This window comes from Syngnathoides biaculeatus, chromosome 9 (assembly GCF_019802595.1).
Source record: "Syngnathoides biaculeatus isolate LvHL_M chromosome 9, ASM1980259v1, whole genome shotgun sequence".
Classification (NCBI taxonomy): domain Eukaryota; kingdom Metazoa; phylum Chordata; class Actinopteri; order Syngnathiformes; family Syngnathidae; genus Syngnathoides; species Syngnathoides biaculeatus.
In genome coordinates, this window is record NC_084648.1 from 27,149,662 (window position 1) to 27,165,108 (window position 15,447).

The window sequence follows — 15,447 nt, forward strand, 5'->3', positions numbered from 1 at the left end:
CCAAATACAACATTATATCTCACGACAACTTGACCAAAGCTTTTACTTTGGAAGCAGAGGGGAAAAAAAAAAAAAATCATTCATTTTAGGCAGCACTTCATGCACAATAGTTCAAAAAATTACTTAGTGCGCAGGTCCAAGAATGTGGTTATACACGAAGAGGAGTTTGTTAGTGAATTGAGGAGTTAACTACAATGACACATGAGCAGAGGGTCGTTAAAGAAATGTCATCTAAAGGAGTATTTTTTTGTAAGTTTTCTTATTTACGAGTGAATGATACGGAAGCGTATTGCTGTCACATGAAAAAAAAAATCTCGTTTTCCGGGCTCATATTTTTCCCTCTGCTTTTCGGGCTATTTTTTTTTCTGCTTTTCGGACAATTTTTTTTCCCGAGTTATCGGGGCACATCGAACTCACGCGAGAACCTGTGAACGACAAGTGACTCCTGGCGGAGTACTTCCGCCTTCAACCGACGCGTTTAGCTCAGGGGTCCAATTCAGCCAAGCTACACAATTATTGACACTTTATGGTACTCCATCTACTGTAGTTTGGTTGTGGACTGCATACAAGTAAGTAGTAGACGAACTCCAACGTCCCATCGGTATGTATGTAACAGTTACTATGTTTCACTGATGCTTTTCATAACTCATCCATGACTTGACAACGTGCGTTTCATCATAACATGTATACAATGGCACTACACTTCCATAAGGAGAACGAGACATTCGTTGTAACATTAGTTTACAAGCACACAAACACAAAAGGCGTGTTAGTTTAACATGGGCCAGGTAAGCTTGTAAATAAAACGGGACGTTGCCAGCAGACTAAATACTATTAACAACAAAATTTATAAAAGCCCACATTGAGGTTTCGTTTTCTGCACTATTAGAGTCAGTAATGTTATTGTGTACGAATAAGCAGTCAAGACTTTCATCACACAAGAACACAGCAAAACCTTTAGTGGTGAAGAGTATTTTACTTTTATTGCACTTTCATTATTTGCTTAAATATGACCTTATACATTTAATCAACAGATAAAGTGTTGCCCATTTGCTAACCAGACAAGGATGTGTTGTGGAGCAGGTGGTTTTCCTTGATCTTTGTACGCAGAAAACGGCTGGTGCCATCCTCCTCTCTCAGGCGTTGCCGTGGAGACAAACGACACCTGATAAGGAGCGGAAAGTTACCATCCCGGCCCAGGACCAGACTGACGGTGGGGGGGGGGGGGGGCAGCAGCCACCTTTACCATGGACCCATACATATAAAAACCTCGTGTTACTGGGCAGCTTTTGTCTTCTTCTTTGGCTATCCTGCCAGAAGACACACGTCCCGTGTGCGGCAGATACCTAGATAAGACCCGGGCGTCTGTACTGCACATTCCTTTGTAATAAATCAGGGATGAGAATGACCAATTTGGAAAAACACTAAAAATGTCTGTCGATGGGGAGGTTGAGCTCGTATCGGAACACAGAGTGCACAGCACTTTGCCGGGAATGTCCACTTTTTGTTTGTGTTCTGTTAGACATGTTGATACCGTTTTTGCTCCTATCTGCACGGTTACACTTTTTCCAAGCCATGCCCGTGTGAAAGTTTTTGATTCCAGCATCCTTGTCAATTTCCCTCGCTCGATCGTCATCCTTTTTTTCCCAACACTTTCGCCATCGTAAAACTATGAACACACCGTCGCTCAGTTTGTGCTATCAGTTGGCTAACAAGTTACACTGCGATTTCTGAGAACCGAGAACACATGTACATGGCAATGGTGAAACTCGATTAACCACTAACACGATTGGCTCGTTATACTGTATAACTCTGTTGTCCGATCGAGTAATCTGCCGCAATATGCAAATATTTACACTACCGTGCAAGTTAGAACGGCATAAGATAGTCGTGCTTGTGCTAGCATTAAGCTGAACTTGCAACTCGGAGCCCACCACCGAGAGGCAGGCGCACGATACCCTACCCCCCTGAAATTTTCTCAACGGATTTGCGCTTATCTCGAAAATGGTCATTTTGGTCTGAAAAAGTCGGAAATTCGCCGATCGGCGGAAGATTCTCAAACCTGATAAATCCATTTGCTGTTAACGTTTTCTAATCATTAGTCATATCTTCCTCAACTCGTGAACACGCGTCGGGTCCTAACTCGCAAATCCCTACAGTGGTGATTTATGTGAGCATGTAGCGCCGTAGAAAAGGAGTCTGAGGTGGAGTGTCGAACACAGGAACAAACCTCGTTTAAATGGCAGACATCAACAGACTAAACGCATTACGGCGGGAAGTCTCCACTAACTCTGACACCGGAAGTGTAACCAACCAAAACAGTCCGTGTGGAACCCCCCAACCCAACTTGTGGTCCCGCAGGTGAATTATGTAAACACCACAAGCACATTAAATGTTTGATGACACGTACACGTATAGATGATGCATTTTCCCTACATTTTTTCATTGCCAGCATTGTAATGGCTACATCCTCAATCCCTTGCCTGTGCCAAGTGGGAATTTCCAAGCAACAGAGGTGTCCATGAGGAAAGTAGAAAATGAAGCAAGGTCATGTAAGTAACAGGGAATTTCTTCCTGCTGGTATACTGTATATTGATTTTAAAATTATTTCCTCATATTTTACATTCAAAAGAATATTTGAGGGTGGCACGGTGACGCAGCTGTAAAGCATTGGCCTCACAGTTCTGAGGTCCAGGGTTCAGTCCCGGCCCTGCCTGTGTGGAGTTTGCATGTTCTCCACGTGCCTGCGCAGATTTACTCCAGGCACTCCACTTTCCTCCCACATCCCAAAAACACGCGACATGAATTGGACACTCTAAATTGCCCCTAGGTGTGATTGTGAGTGCCACTGTTGTCTGTCTCCATGTGCTCTGCGACTGGCTGGCAACAGCTGGGGTCCAGCACTTCCGCGACCTTAGTCAGTATGTATTTTTCATGGTGTCATGGTACACTCCCCTGACTTTGGTGCAAGCAGTATAGTTTAATTTCCCATTCAGTGACAGTGTCAATGTGAGCGCTACGACTGACTAGTTACCAGTCCAAGTTCTAGTCTAGCTACCTTAGTGAGGCTAAGTGGATAAGAAAAGGATGGGTAAATATTTGATTTTACTTTTACCTATACATTTTTGACCAAGGGTGTTAAACACTTAGCCGGTGGGCTAAAACTTGACCACTTGGGTACTACATTTGGGCTCGCATGTTGAATTTCAAAAAGAAAAATACAGAAGACATTGTGGAGGCGGGGACTAAGTATAATCTAATTAATTAATTAATTAATAATTTAAATTATTATGCTTATCTAAAAAAAGGAGTGGTCATTTCCAAACTCTTCATTAGGTGATTTATTTTTTTAACTGAAATACCAGTATGTATTTTTCATGGTGTCATGGTACACTCCCCTGACTTTGGTGCAAGCAGTATAGTTTAATTTCCCATTCAGTGACAGTGTCAATGTGAGCGCTACGACTGACTAGTTACCAGTCCAAGTTCTAGTCTAGCTTTTGCTCCAAGTCAGCTGAGATAGGCTCCAGTGCCCTAACGAGGATAAGGGTTTTGAAAATAACTGAATTTTTCAGTTTGAAATACCTGTCACTTATATTTTTGTGCCTGAAAGTACAATCACTGTGACCAATTATAATGCAAACATGTATATGACCAACTGAAGTAAAATTATGTATTTGAAATGCTCTATAGTATCAAATTAAGAGTTTATTATTCTTCACATTTTTGCAGGATATAGAAATGCGTAACAATCCATTTTCTTAGCCGCTTATCCTCACAAGGGACGCAGGAGTGCTGGAGCCAGCCTACCTTCAGCTGTCAACGGGCAGGAGGCAGGGTACACCCTGAACTGTTTGCCAGCCAATCGCAGGGAACATCGAGACAAACAGCTGCATTCAAAATCACACCTCGGGGCAATTTAGAGTGTCCAATTAACGTTGCATGTTTTTGAGATGTGGGAGAAAACAGCAGTGCCCGGAGAAAACCCACGCAGGCACGGGAAGAACACGTAAACTCCACACAGGCGGGGCCGGGATCCAAGCCAGGACTTTAGGACTGTGATGCCAATGCTTCCTAGCTGAGCCACCGTGCCGCCTTTCAGTATATCATATTGAACTAACTCGAGGACAATGATTGCTCAATCTGCATGGTATTACTCAATAGTTGCAGCCCTGAAATTAACAAATTTTAACTTTGAGAAAGATTTCTCTATCCATGTACAACATTGGCTTGACTCAGGTGCTGATAGATGGTGCAGCAGAAATGAAATAAGTGAACTTGCAAAAAAAAAAAAAAAAAAAAAGCGAACCTCTGCAAACTGTTGTAGACTTGACTATCTGGAGTGAACAACATATTTTTCATGGATGTTACATAAGCAAAGTAACATTATTGCCAGCTTCAAAATCTTATTTTTATTGTTTTACACTGTCCATTATCATCAGCATCTGGGATTTGTAATTTGTTGTCCATGTATGAAACACAGATGTAAATAATCTTGGAGATAATAGTTTGTTTCATCTTGTCTTATGTTGTCTTTTTTAATGTAGATTGACACCTCGATTATTGGAGAAATGGATGATGCTGCTTTGGCCTTTTCCATTCCAGCCTGTGGTGACAGGATTGCTGCAAGGTGTTTCTCAATGGAAAAACAAAGAGGTTTGTTCTCTATTCAGTTAGTGATAATTGTTTGAACTGTGAATGTGGGCCATGGGAGATTTTCTTGGTGTAGGTGCTGTATGAGTAGTCGAAGAAACAATAACTCACACAAGCACAGGGTGATTGTGAAAATTTTTGTCTACCCTATCAACAGTTAACAATTCAATTTGGGATGGGAATGTTTGTGTTATAAACACCATTGTGTTTTTACTCTTAAATTTGAATGGAATTTGAATCTCTACCTAATAAGACAGTGTTTGTGAGTCTGGTACAAGGTCGTTTTTTTGTTTTGTTTCCCAAACACATTGTGTGTCCTGTAGTTAAAGGGTCGTGCTCTGTGAGACGATGTTTCCAGCTGCGTTGCATGTGTGCTTGCATTGACAAGAGTTACAGGTATCTTTGTGCAAACTCCAATAAAGAACTTGCCATATTAAAAGATTCATGAGTATGCTTCATTTGTTGAACGTTTGATGACTACTGCATTTTACCATTAATGTAAAGTGAAATGGCATTCAAATTTCTGCAGTGCAAATACAATAGTTGACCTGATTTGTTTGGTAGATCGATGACATAATAAGCAAATACTAATATCCACAAAATGTTGTTACATCTAATTGTTTTGCTGCAGATTACACAGACAGTCAATCCACAGGAGAACCCCGCCTCCTAAAAATTAGGAAGGTATCATTCCTTAGTGCTATAATAAAAACATAGTATCAAAACAGAAAAAGGTTTCACTGCTCGGTATCAGGATATATAGTATGAGCTACATTTGAGCATACACGGTATTACAATCATTAGATTATGTACCACCAGGAGGCCCCATAGCTCAGTGGTTACCGCGTTGGTTTGGTAAACCATGGGTCTTGAGTTCATATCTCACTGTGGTCTCCACTCCACCTGAGGGGTTGTGTCAGGAAGGACATCTGGCATTAAAAACTCTGCTTAACAAATATGAGTGTTTCATCTGAAATGGCATTCTGTGGTGAACCCTAATGGGAAAAGCTAAAAGAAGATACATTACATACTACCAGACACAATGTTTTTGAAAGTTTTAATTATAAATGATAGACAATGCACCCAAGATTTTACATGTTTTTTTTCATGCACACATTGAAAGTTTACTTTTCTGGAACAGAAAGATACACGGGGGACAACGTGGAGATGTCCATTTGGAGAATATTCACTACTGAGCTCGACCATTTTTGGAGGGTTCCATGAGTATGACATTTGATCCTGTAGAGCAGATTGTGATAATGAAATTGCATTTGTATGAAAGCATGCAAGAACATGTAAAGCTCGATGGCTTCCTCTGCAGAGGTAGGTGGATGAAGGCTGTTTTCTGTCATGGCAAGATAACAGATGTGAAGCACTATCGTCACAGGGGTACAGTCCTCTCTGAAGGCATTCCCCTCTACAGATCTTTTCTTGAGATACCTCTTTCAAGTACTCTGCCTCCAAAACGTTCAGGTAAGGTGTACATCATCACTGGGCGCCTACCTGGAGATGCAGCATTTCTGCTTGTGAAAATTCTGTGAATGCAGAGGTGAACAACTTCCTGCAGTTCTCTCAAATTAAAAAGTGATGAAATCTGCTCGCACATTTCATAAAACAATTGGAGTACATATGTTGCACTTAAAGGTCAAGTGTCATCCCTATAATTATTCTAAAATAGATATTGTAATTAAAAATATCTCTAACATTATTTACTTCAATGTCTATACGAAAAATAAAATATGAGTGGAGAGCGCGTCATCCATGCGCAAAGATGTGGAAGTGTCATTCAACGACATCCAAATGGTCGCTATATTGGCTGCATCCCCTGTCTGTGACGTCACCCCGGACATTTGGCATTCAAAACGCGGTGGACCCTACTATGGGAGACGAACACGCCCCTTCTGACATGGAAGCTCTTTACGAAGAAGAGAACATCACACAACTGAGTGAAGTTACCGGGGCAATATTACCCTGTTGTTTCGTGCCATATTCAGATGATATGTGATCACAGCCAAACCGCCTCCGCGTCCGATCCACTTCCGTGGCGGAGATGAGCCATCGCGGCCCGGTGCCGTGACGAGCCACCACGGCTGCCGGCCTTGTCGCCCAGGGTCGGTCATTTTCGGCGCCAAGGTGGCTTATCACAGAGCCGAGCCGAGCCATTCTAGTAGAAAATCAGTAGAAAATTTCATTCCCTCCTCATGGCCTCAGGTCCCTGAGGCCACCTTCACATACTCACATCCCAGACTCCCGGAGGGCCACAGCAGTCTCCGCCTCCTGGGGGTCCTTCTGAGGGATCATCATGTACTGGCCACCCGGAGGGAGTGGCCCCAACGTGCGTTTAATTGTCTTAACAGTTAATGATCTGATACATGGAATACAGCAACATCCGCATAACACCATAATAGCAGCAAACACATCGATATAAATCAGTACTGATGCAATCAAGCTTTTGTATTTGCCAAAGACGTTTAACCAGTCAGAGTACCAACTGGTGTCCACACCTGAGTGCTCCTTCATTTTGTTACTTAGCGTGCGTAGACCCTCCAATGCCTTTATTGGTATATTTACTTGGGTAGTTGCATTAGGAGCCACTGTTACTCTCACCGAATTATTGTATGCCCAGCCTATTATCCAAGGCTGGTAGCCCTTTTTCTCCCACTCATTTTCTGACTTTACCTCTCTTCTCCTTCTAGGTTCCTGTGGGCGTACCAAGGGCCAGTCCTGGTACTGTGGTTGATAATTGTCCAATTTATCTAACAAATCAAGCCATTGTTGAGTCCAGTTGAAAATTGTCACCCAAGCGTTCACCTGTGTCGGTTGTTTACACTTCAGATTTAGCAGGAGTTGTTGTGTCTGTGTCAGCGTCTTACCACCATCTTGCTCTGCTTCATACCATACCGTTCCATTACAGGAATGGTACACCATCACTCGTTCTCCTTTCGCTCCATCACTTCTGTCATCCCGCACCATATATTCATTCAAACGCCAACATAGTCCACACAAAGGAGAAGCCAGCAAGCAAAATAGTCAATAAAGTTAAACATTTGTGTCACGTCCCATCGGAACGAGAGGTAGGACCCAAATGCAGGAACTCTGAAGACGCAAGGTAGTTCAAGAAGAGACACGTTTATTGTATGCAGAGTTCGGGGATCGAGCAGGCAGTCCGGTGCAGCAGCGGTTGTTGGGGCGTCGGGCGAAGAGAGCAGATGAGTGGGCAGGCAGTAGTCGGTACACGGGGAAACAATCAACGCAGACAGAAGTGTCAAGGAGTCAGGCTTACAAGGTTGGTCAGAGAACGGACGGAGGTCGGTACACACAGGTTCAGTCAGGAATACGAGAGTGCTGGAACGGGACATAAAGCTCAACGAACTGGCCCAGGACCAGTCGTCACCGGGTCCTATATATACGGGGGATGATCAGCCCGCATGAGGAGCAGGTGTGCGCCTCCCAATCAGCGCAGCCGCGCGGGCACCTGCACAGCTCATGCTTAAGCGGCAGGATCATGACAATTTGCATCGTCGTCGTCTTTGTTGAGACACTTTCGAGTCCGACTTTGATCCAATTCTCGCCATCTTCACATTCCCTCTCTTGACCTGCCCGTCCGGGGGGTCAACCTTTAAGCTCATCAGTGGCAGGCACAAAGTCTGGGGCCGGGCGCAACTGTGAGTAATGGTACCACTTTTGTCCTTTAGTCTCCAATTGGACGGCGTGTGAAGTTCTAGCCAGAACCCTAAACGGTCCTTTCCAGCAAGATTCAGTCGACTTCCGGGAAAGCACCCGGAGGTAGACATACGGAGTGATGTCCGACTCCGGTGATGCTGATGACGAATCTCCAACCGCCTTGTCTGTGACCTGCGCAGACACACTGGATACAAGTGAATGAAGTTACTTCCAGTATGCATTGTGTGATAAATCAGGTGTCGGTACGTCAACTGGCGGGACCAAAATGGAGGCAGGCCCTGGCATTAGGAGACCAGTTAACAGTTCAAATGGCGCAAAACCTGTTATTTTGTGAACAGTTTGGTGGACGACCAACAGGGCTAGGGGCAAAGCTTGCAACCACGTCATTTTTGTTTGAGCCATGATCTTAGCCAATTTTTCTTTCAAATTCCTGTTAAACCTTTCAACTTTGCCTTGGCTCTGGGGGTGGTACACACACCCAAAGCGATGCTTCAGCCCTAACAGCGCCTCCACTTTAGCCATTGCTTTGTTGTTAAAATGTGTCCCATTATCAGATCTGATTAAACCAGGAAAACCATGTGTCGGAATATAATGATTCACCGAAGCTTTAATGACTGACGTGGTGTCTTCCCTTGCACACGGCTACGCCTCCGGCCAGCGTGAATAAGAATCCACAATGACCAGAAGGAACCGCTTCCCGTTGACCCTGTCAATCATGTCCGTGAAGTCAATTACAATTTCTGCTCCAGGCCAGGCCACAGGGGAGAATGCCCCTGGCTTGGGTTTCAATGTCGGTCGTGCATTAAATGTTTGACATAATTCACAAGCCGCCACAAACTGCCAGACCACCTACTGCAACCTTGGATGCCACCGCTGACGAAGTTTTGGAAGCATTGCCTGAGGCCCCACATGTGCCACTGTATGGGCCTCAGTCAACACCGAGGTCATGAGTCGTCCTTCAGGGAGGACCGGCTGGCCTCTGGGACCCACCCAAAGACCATCCGATCGCCTGACCGCCTTTGATGCAATCCACATAGATTTTTGTTCCGGCGACGACTTACCTTGTGCTTCCATAATGTCCTCCAGTGTAACCTCGGGTGCCACTGGAAGATCCAGGGGTTCCCCATCCCAGACCACAGCCGTGGTTGCTAACATCATCTCGTCCTGAGGGGTGTACCCAGCCACTTCTTCCGCCCTCTCATTACCTTTTGCCACCATGGTGTTGGCCTTTGAGTGTCCCGGGACCTTTACAATCGCCAATTTGTGGGGACCCTTAATTGCTTCATACAATCGCTCCATCAAAGTTTTATGAGCAATTTCTTTGCCTTTCGCTGTTAGCCAGCCATTGTGCAGCCACCCCTTTAGGTCAATCAGGGCAGCCGACGCTGCATATGCCGAATCAGTGTATACAGTTAATTGCTGTCCTGGACACTGTTCCAAGGCCAACACCAGAGCCAACACCTTAGCCGCCTGGGCGGAGGGTTTTATTGTCAACTTCTGAGCTGTCACCGGGAGGAAGAAAGAACCTTTCCACTCCACCACTGGCGCGTGGAGTGTCCCATCCTTGGCACGCCAACAACACCCATCCGCGAACATAACCCGTCCACCTTCCAATGGTTCCGCATACAAGTCCTCACGGACCTTTTGATCTTTCTGTACTTTCAGAGCACACTCGTGCCCCTTCCAGGAGGTGATTAGCCATGTTCACACCATCATGCAGATACGTAACATTTGGTGCCGTCAATGTCTTCATTATCCGTGTTTGTCTTAGGGGTGTCAACGTAAATGCCACCGATGCGACAAAAGCTGACACCGCATGGTCTGTTAAAACCTGGACGGGATACCCCATGACCACATGTGCCGTTTTCTGTAGGACCTTTGCTAGGCCCGCTGCGTACCTAACGCAGTCTGCTTGTTTCTGTTCAATTCCGTCTAATGGGACACTACAATACAATAAAACTGCCCTGTTTGTCCCATGTCTTTGGTACAATGCCGCATTCAGTCTTCTCACTAATGGCTACATGTAAATGAAACACCTTAGTGTAATCTGGGGTAGCCAAAGCTGCTGCTGATGCCAATTCCTGAATTAGTTGCACAAACAATGCATCATCCTCAGGGGTCCACTGCAATGTGGCCTTCAAATTTCAGACCGCTTGTTGTTTGACCAGGGCCCGCAGGCCTGCTGTTTTATCCACATAACATGGGATTTAGGCTCGGCTGTAGCCACACAATCCCAAGAAAGACAGCATGTCCAGCACTGTTTCTGGACGTGGGTGTCGCAAGATGGAGCTGCGGTGATTAGGGGACATAGCCAAACCGGCTGGTGTGATGACACGCCCCAGAAAAACCACAGACTTACGACAGCACTGTAACTTTTTCCTTGACACTTTGAAGCCCAGGTCCGCAAGCTTCAACAGCACTGCTCGTGTGGCTTCCACACACTGGTTGGATGTTTCGGCCGCAATGAGGAGATCGTCCACATACTGCAGGAGCACTGAGCCTTGGGATAGTTCACATGAAAATAAGAAGTCCTTCAATACCTGATTAAAGATTCCCGGCGAATTCTTGAAGCCCTGTGGGAGTCGTTTGTACTGCAATTTCACCCCTTTGTAAGAAATTGCAAACACGTGTCGTATTGACTCAGCCAGTGGTAAACAGAAATATGCATTCGCCAAATCAATTACCGTATACCACTGTTTCTGAGGATCCAGGGAGGACAGGATGCGATGGGGGTCAGGAACTGGAAAAACTGGAGTTATAGTTATATCATTCAGTGGCCGCAAATCGTGGGCCATCCTCCATGTCACCCCATCAGCCTTCTGGACCGGCCTCAGAGGTGTGTTCCAAGAGAACGCCGACGTTTCCAACACCCCCGCATCCCACAATCCTGCCACTGTGTCCTCCATACCTTTGTCTGCTTCCTTCGGCCATCGATATTGAGGACGGCGGACCTGAATGGAGCAATCAACTTCCAATTGGATCGGTTGAACCGTATGACAAAAACCAACATCAAATGGACCATGTGACCACAAGGTCTGTGGCATTTGATCCAGCATCGCCAGTGCAGACTCATGGTGCGTCAGTTCCCGCCCATGATGGCGGTCCAGGAAGACCAATTCAAGGTCTGACTCATCTACCATTTTTGCCATTATCCTGTAACTTTTGGTTGTGGCCGAATGCCACACATCTGGAATCTCAGTCATCATCCAGTCATGTTGTTGTGTTAATCGTTTCACCATGGGCCCCAATTGGCGGGGCTCATGGCCTGGCGACACAGCCAGTGTTACATGGGGCAGACCTTCCTCACCCATTTTGAACCATTGTTCTTGCTCTGGCGACAACTGCACATTCGCTGCCACTCCCTCTGGGCCTACAAAGATGCATGGTGACTGTAGTGTCCAATCAACTCCCTCGATTTCTTCAAACGCATCTCTATATACTTCATCCGAATCCCTATCGTAATATAGAGTGCAATGCAATGGGTCCACTGGGGGGTGGTACGGTGCCAATGCCTGGATCCACGGTTTCCACAGGAGGGAAGTGGAGTAGACACCTCCCCCAAGTGGAGTCTCAGGATTCAATCTAGCCCAGTAGATCGGTGCCGTTTCAGGTACTGTGGGGAGTGGTGCCATCAACCACTGACCCCTAGGTGTCACAGGCTGGGAGCATTCCAGAACCTGTTCGCCAGGAAATGTCACTGTAAGTCCCTTCTCGCCACACAATATCTGGGCTCTCAATGCTGACAACATGTCTCTGCCCATTAAATTGATGGGTGTGTCCATTGCATGAACATATGAATGATATAGTTTCTGTCCAGTGTTTGTGATTTCCGTTTTCAATGGCCGGGTAAAGGGCAGAGTCTGAGGACGTCCCGAGAAGCCGACCAACGTTGTAACTCGTCTCGACAACGCTGTACTTGGCAGTGGCATGTTGATTGATGAATGTGTTGCTCCAGTGTCCACCAACATCTGGACCGGAGTGTCCACCACTGTCAACTGAAGCATTGGCTCTGCCTGGCCAGTGCTTTCCGAGCTTCCCAGGCCCCCCTATTCGTCCGGGCCGTACCACGGGTCGGCTTGGTAATACTGACCCCGCGGATTTGGCTGTGGCCACGGGCGGGGCTGCTGCGGTCCCCCTTGGTGTGGTGGCTCTGCTTGCTGGTTGTGCTGCTCCACCCCTGGTGGTGGTGGGTTGCCATGACAATAACGTGCCCAGTGATCAGGGGACCCGCAGTTGAAGCAAGTCCCTGGAGCGAACCCATTCCGCCCCCGACCTGGGGGGACGCCACAACCACGCCCTCTGTATCCACCACGGAACCCTTGGCCTCGGCCCCGTCCAGCCCCCACTGGAGTTTGATACATCTGTTTTTGTTTAACCTTTTCTTGTTTTGCCTCACCATGCAACTTTGCCAACTGTAGTTTAACCAAACTAGTCGCCAGAGCATCAGTTTCCTTTTGATCTTTATTTGCTTTTTCCATGTAGATGCGGCAATGGTGTATCAAATGCCTCTTAAATCTCTGTTCCGGACAGACCAAAATGTCCGGATCAATTCTCATAATCGCTTGCACCTCATTTGGGAGGCCGTTCAGCATCGCCGTCGTGAACATCATCTCAGCTTCAGGGTAGCTGCCTGGGTGTTTACCTGTGGTCTCAATCCACAGCTCCAATGCCTGAGCATAATGTTGCTCGGGAGTCACATCTTTTCCATAATTGAAAATTGTTGGCACCACATACCCTGGGGAGGGAAAGGCCGCCCTCAGCTCCCGAAACAACGCCTCCGAGAGCTCAGCCAGGGACGTTTCTCTCCCCAACTGGCGGGTGCCAGCTGCCCCCTCAATATTCTGTAATTGAATCAGGGAACATGATCCCAAAATGGCTTGTCTAAAATACCCCAATGCTACTCCCTGTCCTGACATGGCAGCTAAGAATTTAGTAATCCAGGCTCGTGCCCCTTTATGCAGGGGGGGGGGGGGGGCAATTTTTCCACCAATGCAGCCACATCCCGAAGCACCAAAGGCTCATAGTGACGGCCAGCATGAGTCACCACTAGGGGTGCCATTGTTTGAGGCTGCTCCTGCTGTGCCATCATTTTCCCTTTACTACGCGTATTATAGCCTCGCTCCACCCTGGACATGCTCTCCTCACTATCGCCCAGCCTCTCTCCTTCACTCAACGCTCTGAGCATCTGCCGCTGTTCATGTAACACCACCTCGTCTTCCTCATCACTTTCCATTTCCTCCTCGCGGTGATCAGCGTCGCTGGGCATTGCCTGCCCATGTTTCCGTGTCCCCGTCATCACTTCCTCTAACATCTCTCTTTCCTCACTCTGCACCCTTTGTCCTTCAAACAACTTCCGCGATGCCTCCTCCTTCCTCTTATAATTTAGCGTTGCCAATGTGCAGAATTTGAAAAGGAGTCTGCTTACCTTGTTTCACTGTGGGCCCAAGAGGAAAGACGGTCGGACACGTGGCTCCTTTGTCAGGTCGTCACCTGGTGTGGACGTGGGTCCCTGACCCGTGTTCCAGACTCTTGTGGTTTTTCTCGAAGTCCCGGACTTCTTTTACCTCTCTTGCATCACGTCGGGGTCACCATACATTGTTGTAATTTTATTTCTAAACCATCATAAACTTAAGTTAGTAATCTGACTCCAATTTGTGACCTTACCCAACTGCCACTCATCCAACAATATGTGCGCTCTTCTGCAATAGAAAGGTATCAGGAAGCCGACATTTTCACACACGAGTGGATTTAGTCCTTCAACACACACCTGGGTCTCGGGTCCCTCTCATTACAACCCTGTACGTCTCTGTTGCCACCAGCAGACGTACTCTACATCCAAGTTTCCCAGAACAATTTTAAAGTACAATCTACTGATTCACTATTGGTTCTGTGTCTCCTTCAGGTATCCTTGGCGCTCTCTCATTGGTCTCCTTTGGTCCGTCGGATGTTGGCCCGACTCCTCCCCTGCAGAATCGCGTGCTGGCTCCTCCTGGTGGTGGTTTCCTGACAGTAGTTTTTCCACCAACTGCCTCTGAGTCCTCTCGTCTCCGCACCATCCTTGCAGTTAGCACCGTCTGTTCTAAAACATTCCCTTCTTGCACATTCTTGCACCACATACCCTGTTTCGTTCCACCAGTCACACACTCAGCACTTTACAGTCTCACACTTTCATACACAGGATGCATCAACATCTAATGAACTATTTTAAGATCAAACTCTTATATTCCTTTATTAGCCAATATGTAGTACAAATCAGCACCAGTTTACACATCTGTGCAATTCTAGGCTTAACTATTGATTAAAACAAGACAAACTTAATTTAATTTTACAATTTTCATTTAAGTAATTATATTAAGATGATAATACTGTCATCTTAAGGATTAGAATATAACTTAGAGTGAGCTCTTGACCCTCATGTCCATCTATTTGTACCACACTGAAACTAACCCACAGGTTGCTATTCTACTTTTTGTGAAGACAATTGGGAGGATGTGGTTGCAGTCCTTACATCTGTTAATTCAAGACATGTGAATTGAATACTTTTGTCCAGGAACAACAACAACTGTGTGAAACAAATACGGACAGAAGTCCCATTCCTTGATGACACCTCGTTAATAAAGTATCCAGCAAAGATTGGATTGTGGTGTTTACATAATTCACCCGCGGGACCTCGAGTTGGGGTGCGGGGTTCCGCACGGACTGTTTTTGTTGTTGCGCTTCCGGAGAAAAAGGTTAAGAGAGTTCCCGCCGTTATGCGATTAGTTTGGTGATGTCGAACAATACAGCAAGTTCTTTTCCTGTGTCCGACACTCCGCCTCCGACTCCTTTTCTCCGGCGCTACACTGGTGACCCCGACGTCAGTCCCGGCGTTTTCGAGACTGAAACGAACATGGCAACCGCCATCCTCAAATTGCCGGAGTTTTGGGAGACGTCCGCGGCAGCGTGGTTCGCACAGACAGAGGCTCAGTTCGCCCTCCGCGGGATCTCAGATGATTCCACGCATTACTACCACGTTGTCTCAGCACTCGGGAGCTCAACGGCGGCCAGAGCAGTGAACTTCATCAACTCTCCCCCGGCCCGAGATAAGTATGGTGGGATCAAGGCTCACCT

At 46.4% G+C, this 15,447-nt stretch overlaps 2 protein-coding genes and 1 long non-coding RNA gene across 3 annotated transcripts; 1 reads left to right on the forward strand and 2 right to left on the reverse strand.

Moving 5' to 3' along the window:
* The first annotated feature begins 347 nt into the window (after positions 1-347).
* LOC133506042 (uncharacterized) lies at positions 348-5,076 on the forward strand. The gene is made up of 3 exons (XR_009796386.1): positions 348-2,361; positions 2,453-2,552; positions 4,548-5,076. It is a non-coding gene; the product is annotated as an uncharacterized LOC133506042 (long non-coding RNA).
* A 743-nt stretch (positions 5,077-5,819) lies between these two features.
* Positions 5,820-7,626, reverse strand: LOC133506040 (uncharacterized). The gene is made up of 3 exons (XM_061829762.1): positions 6,893-7,626; positions 6,624-6,817; positions 5,820-6,156 (listed from the first exon to the last, which is right to left on the reverse strand). Exons 1-3 carry the CDS (start codon positions 7,624-7,626, stop codon positions 6,071-6,073), a joined length of 1,014 nt encoding a protein of 337 aa, XP_061685746.1. The 3' UTR covers positions 5,820-6,070.
* Positions 7,627-8,396: 770 nt separating this feature from the next.
* On the reverse strand, positions 8,397-13,734 carry LOC133506038 (uncharacterized). Its single transcript, XM_061829756.1, has 2 exons — positions 9,399-13,734; positions 8,397-8,521 (listed from the first exon to the last, which is right to left on the reverse strand). Exon 1 carries the CDS (start codon positions 12,339-12,341, stop codon positions 10,545-10,547), a length of 1,797 nt encoding a protein of 598 aa, XP_061685740.1. The 5' UTR covers positions 12,342-13,734; the 3' UTR covers positions 8,397-8,521; positions 9,399-10,544.
* Between the last annotated feature and the right edge of the window lie 1,713 nt (positions 13,735-15,447).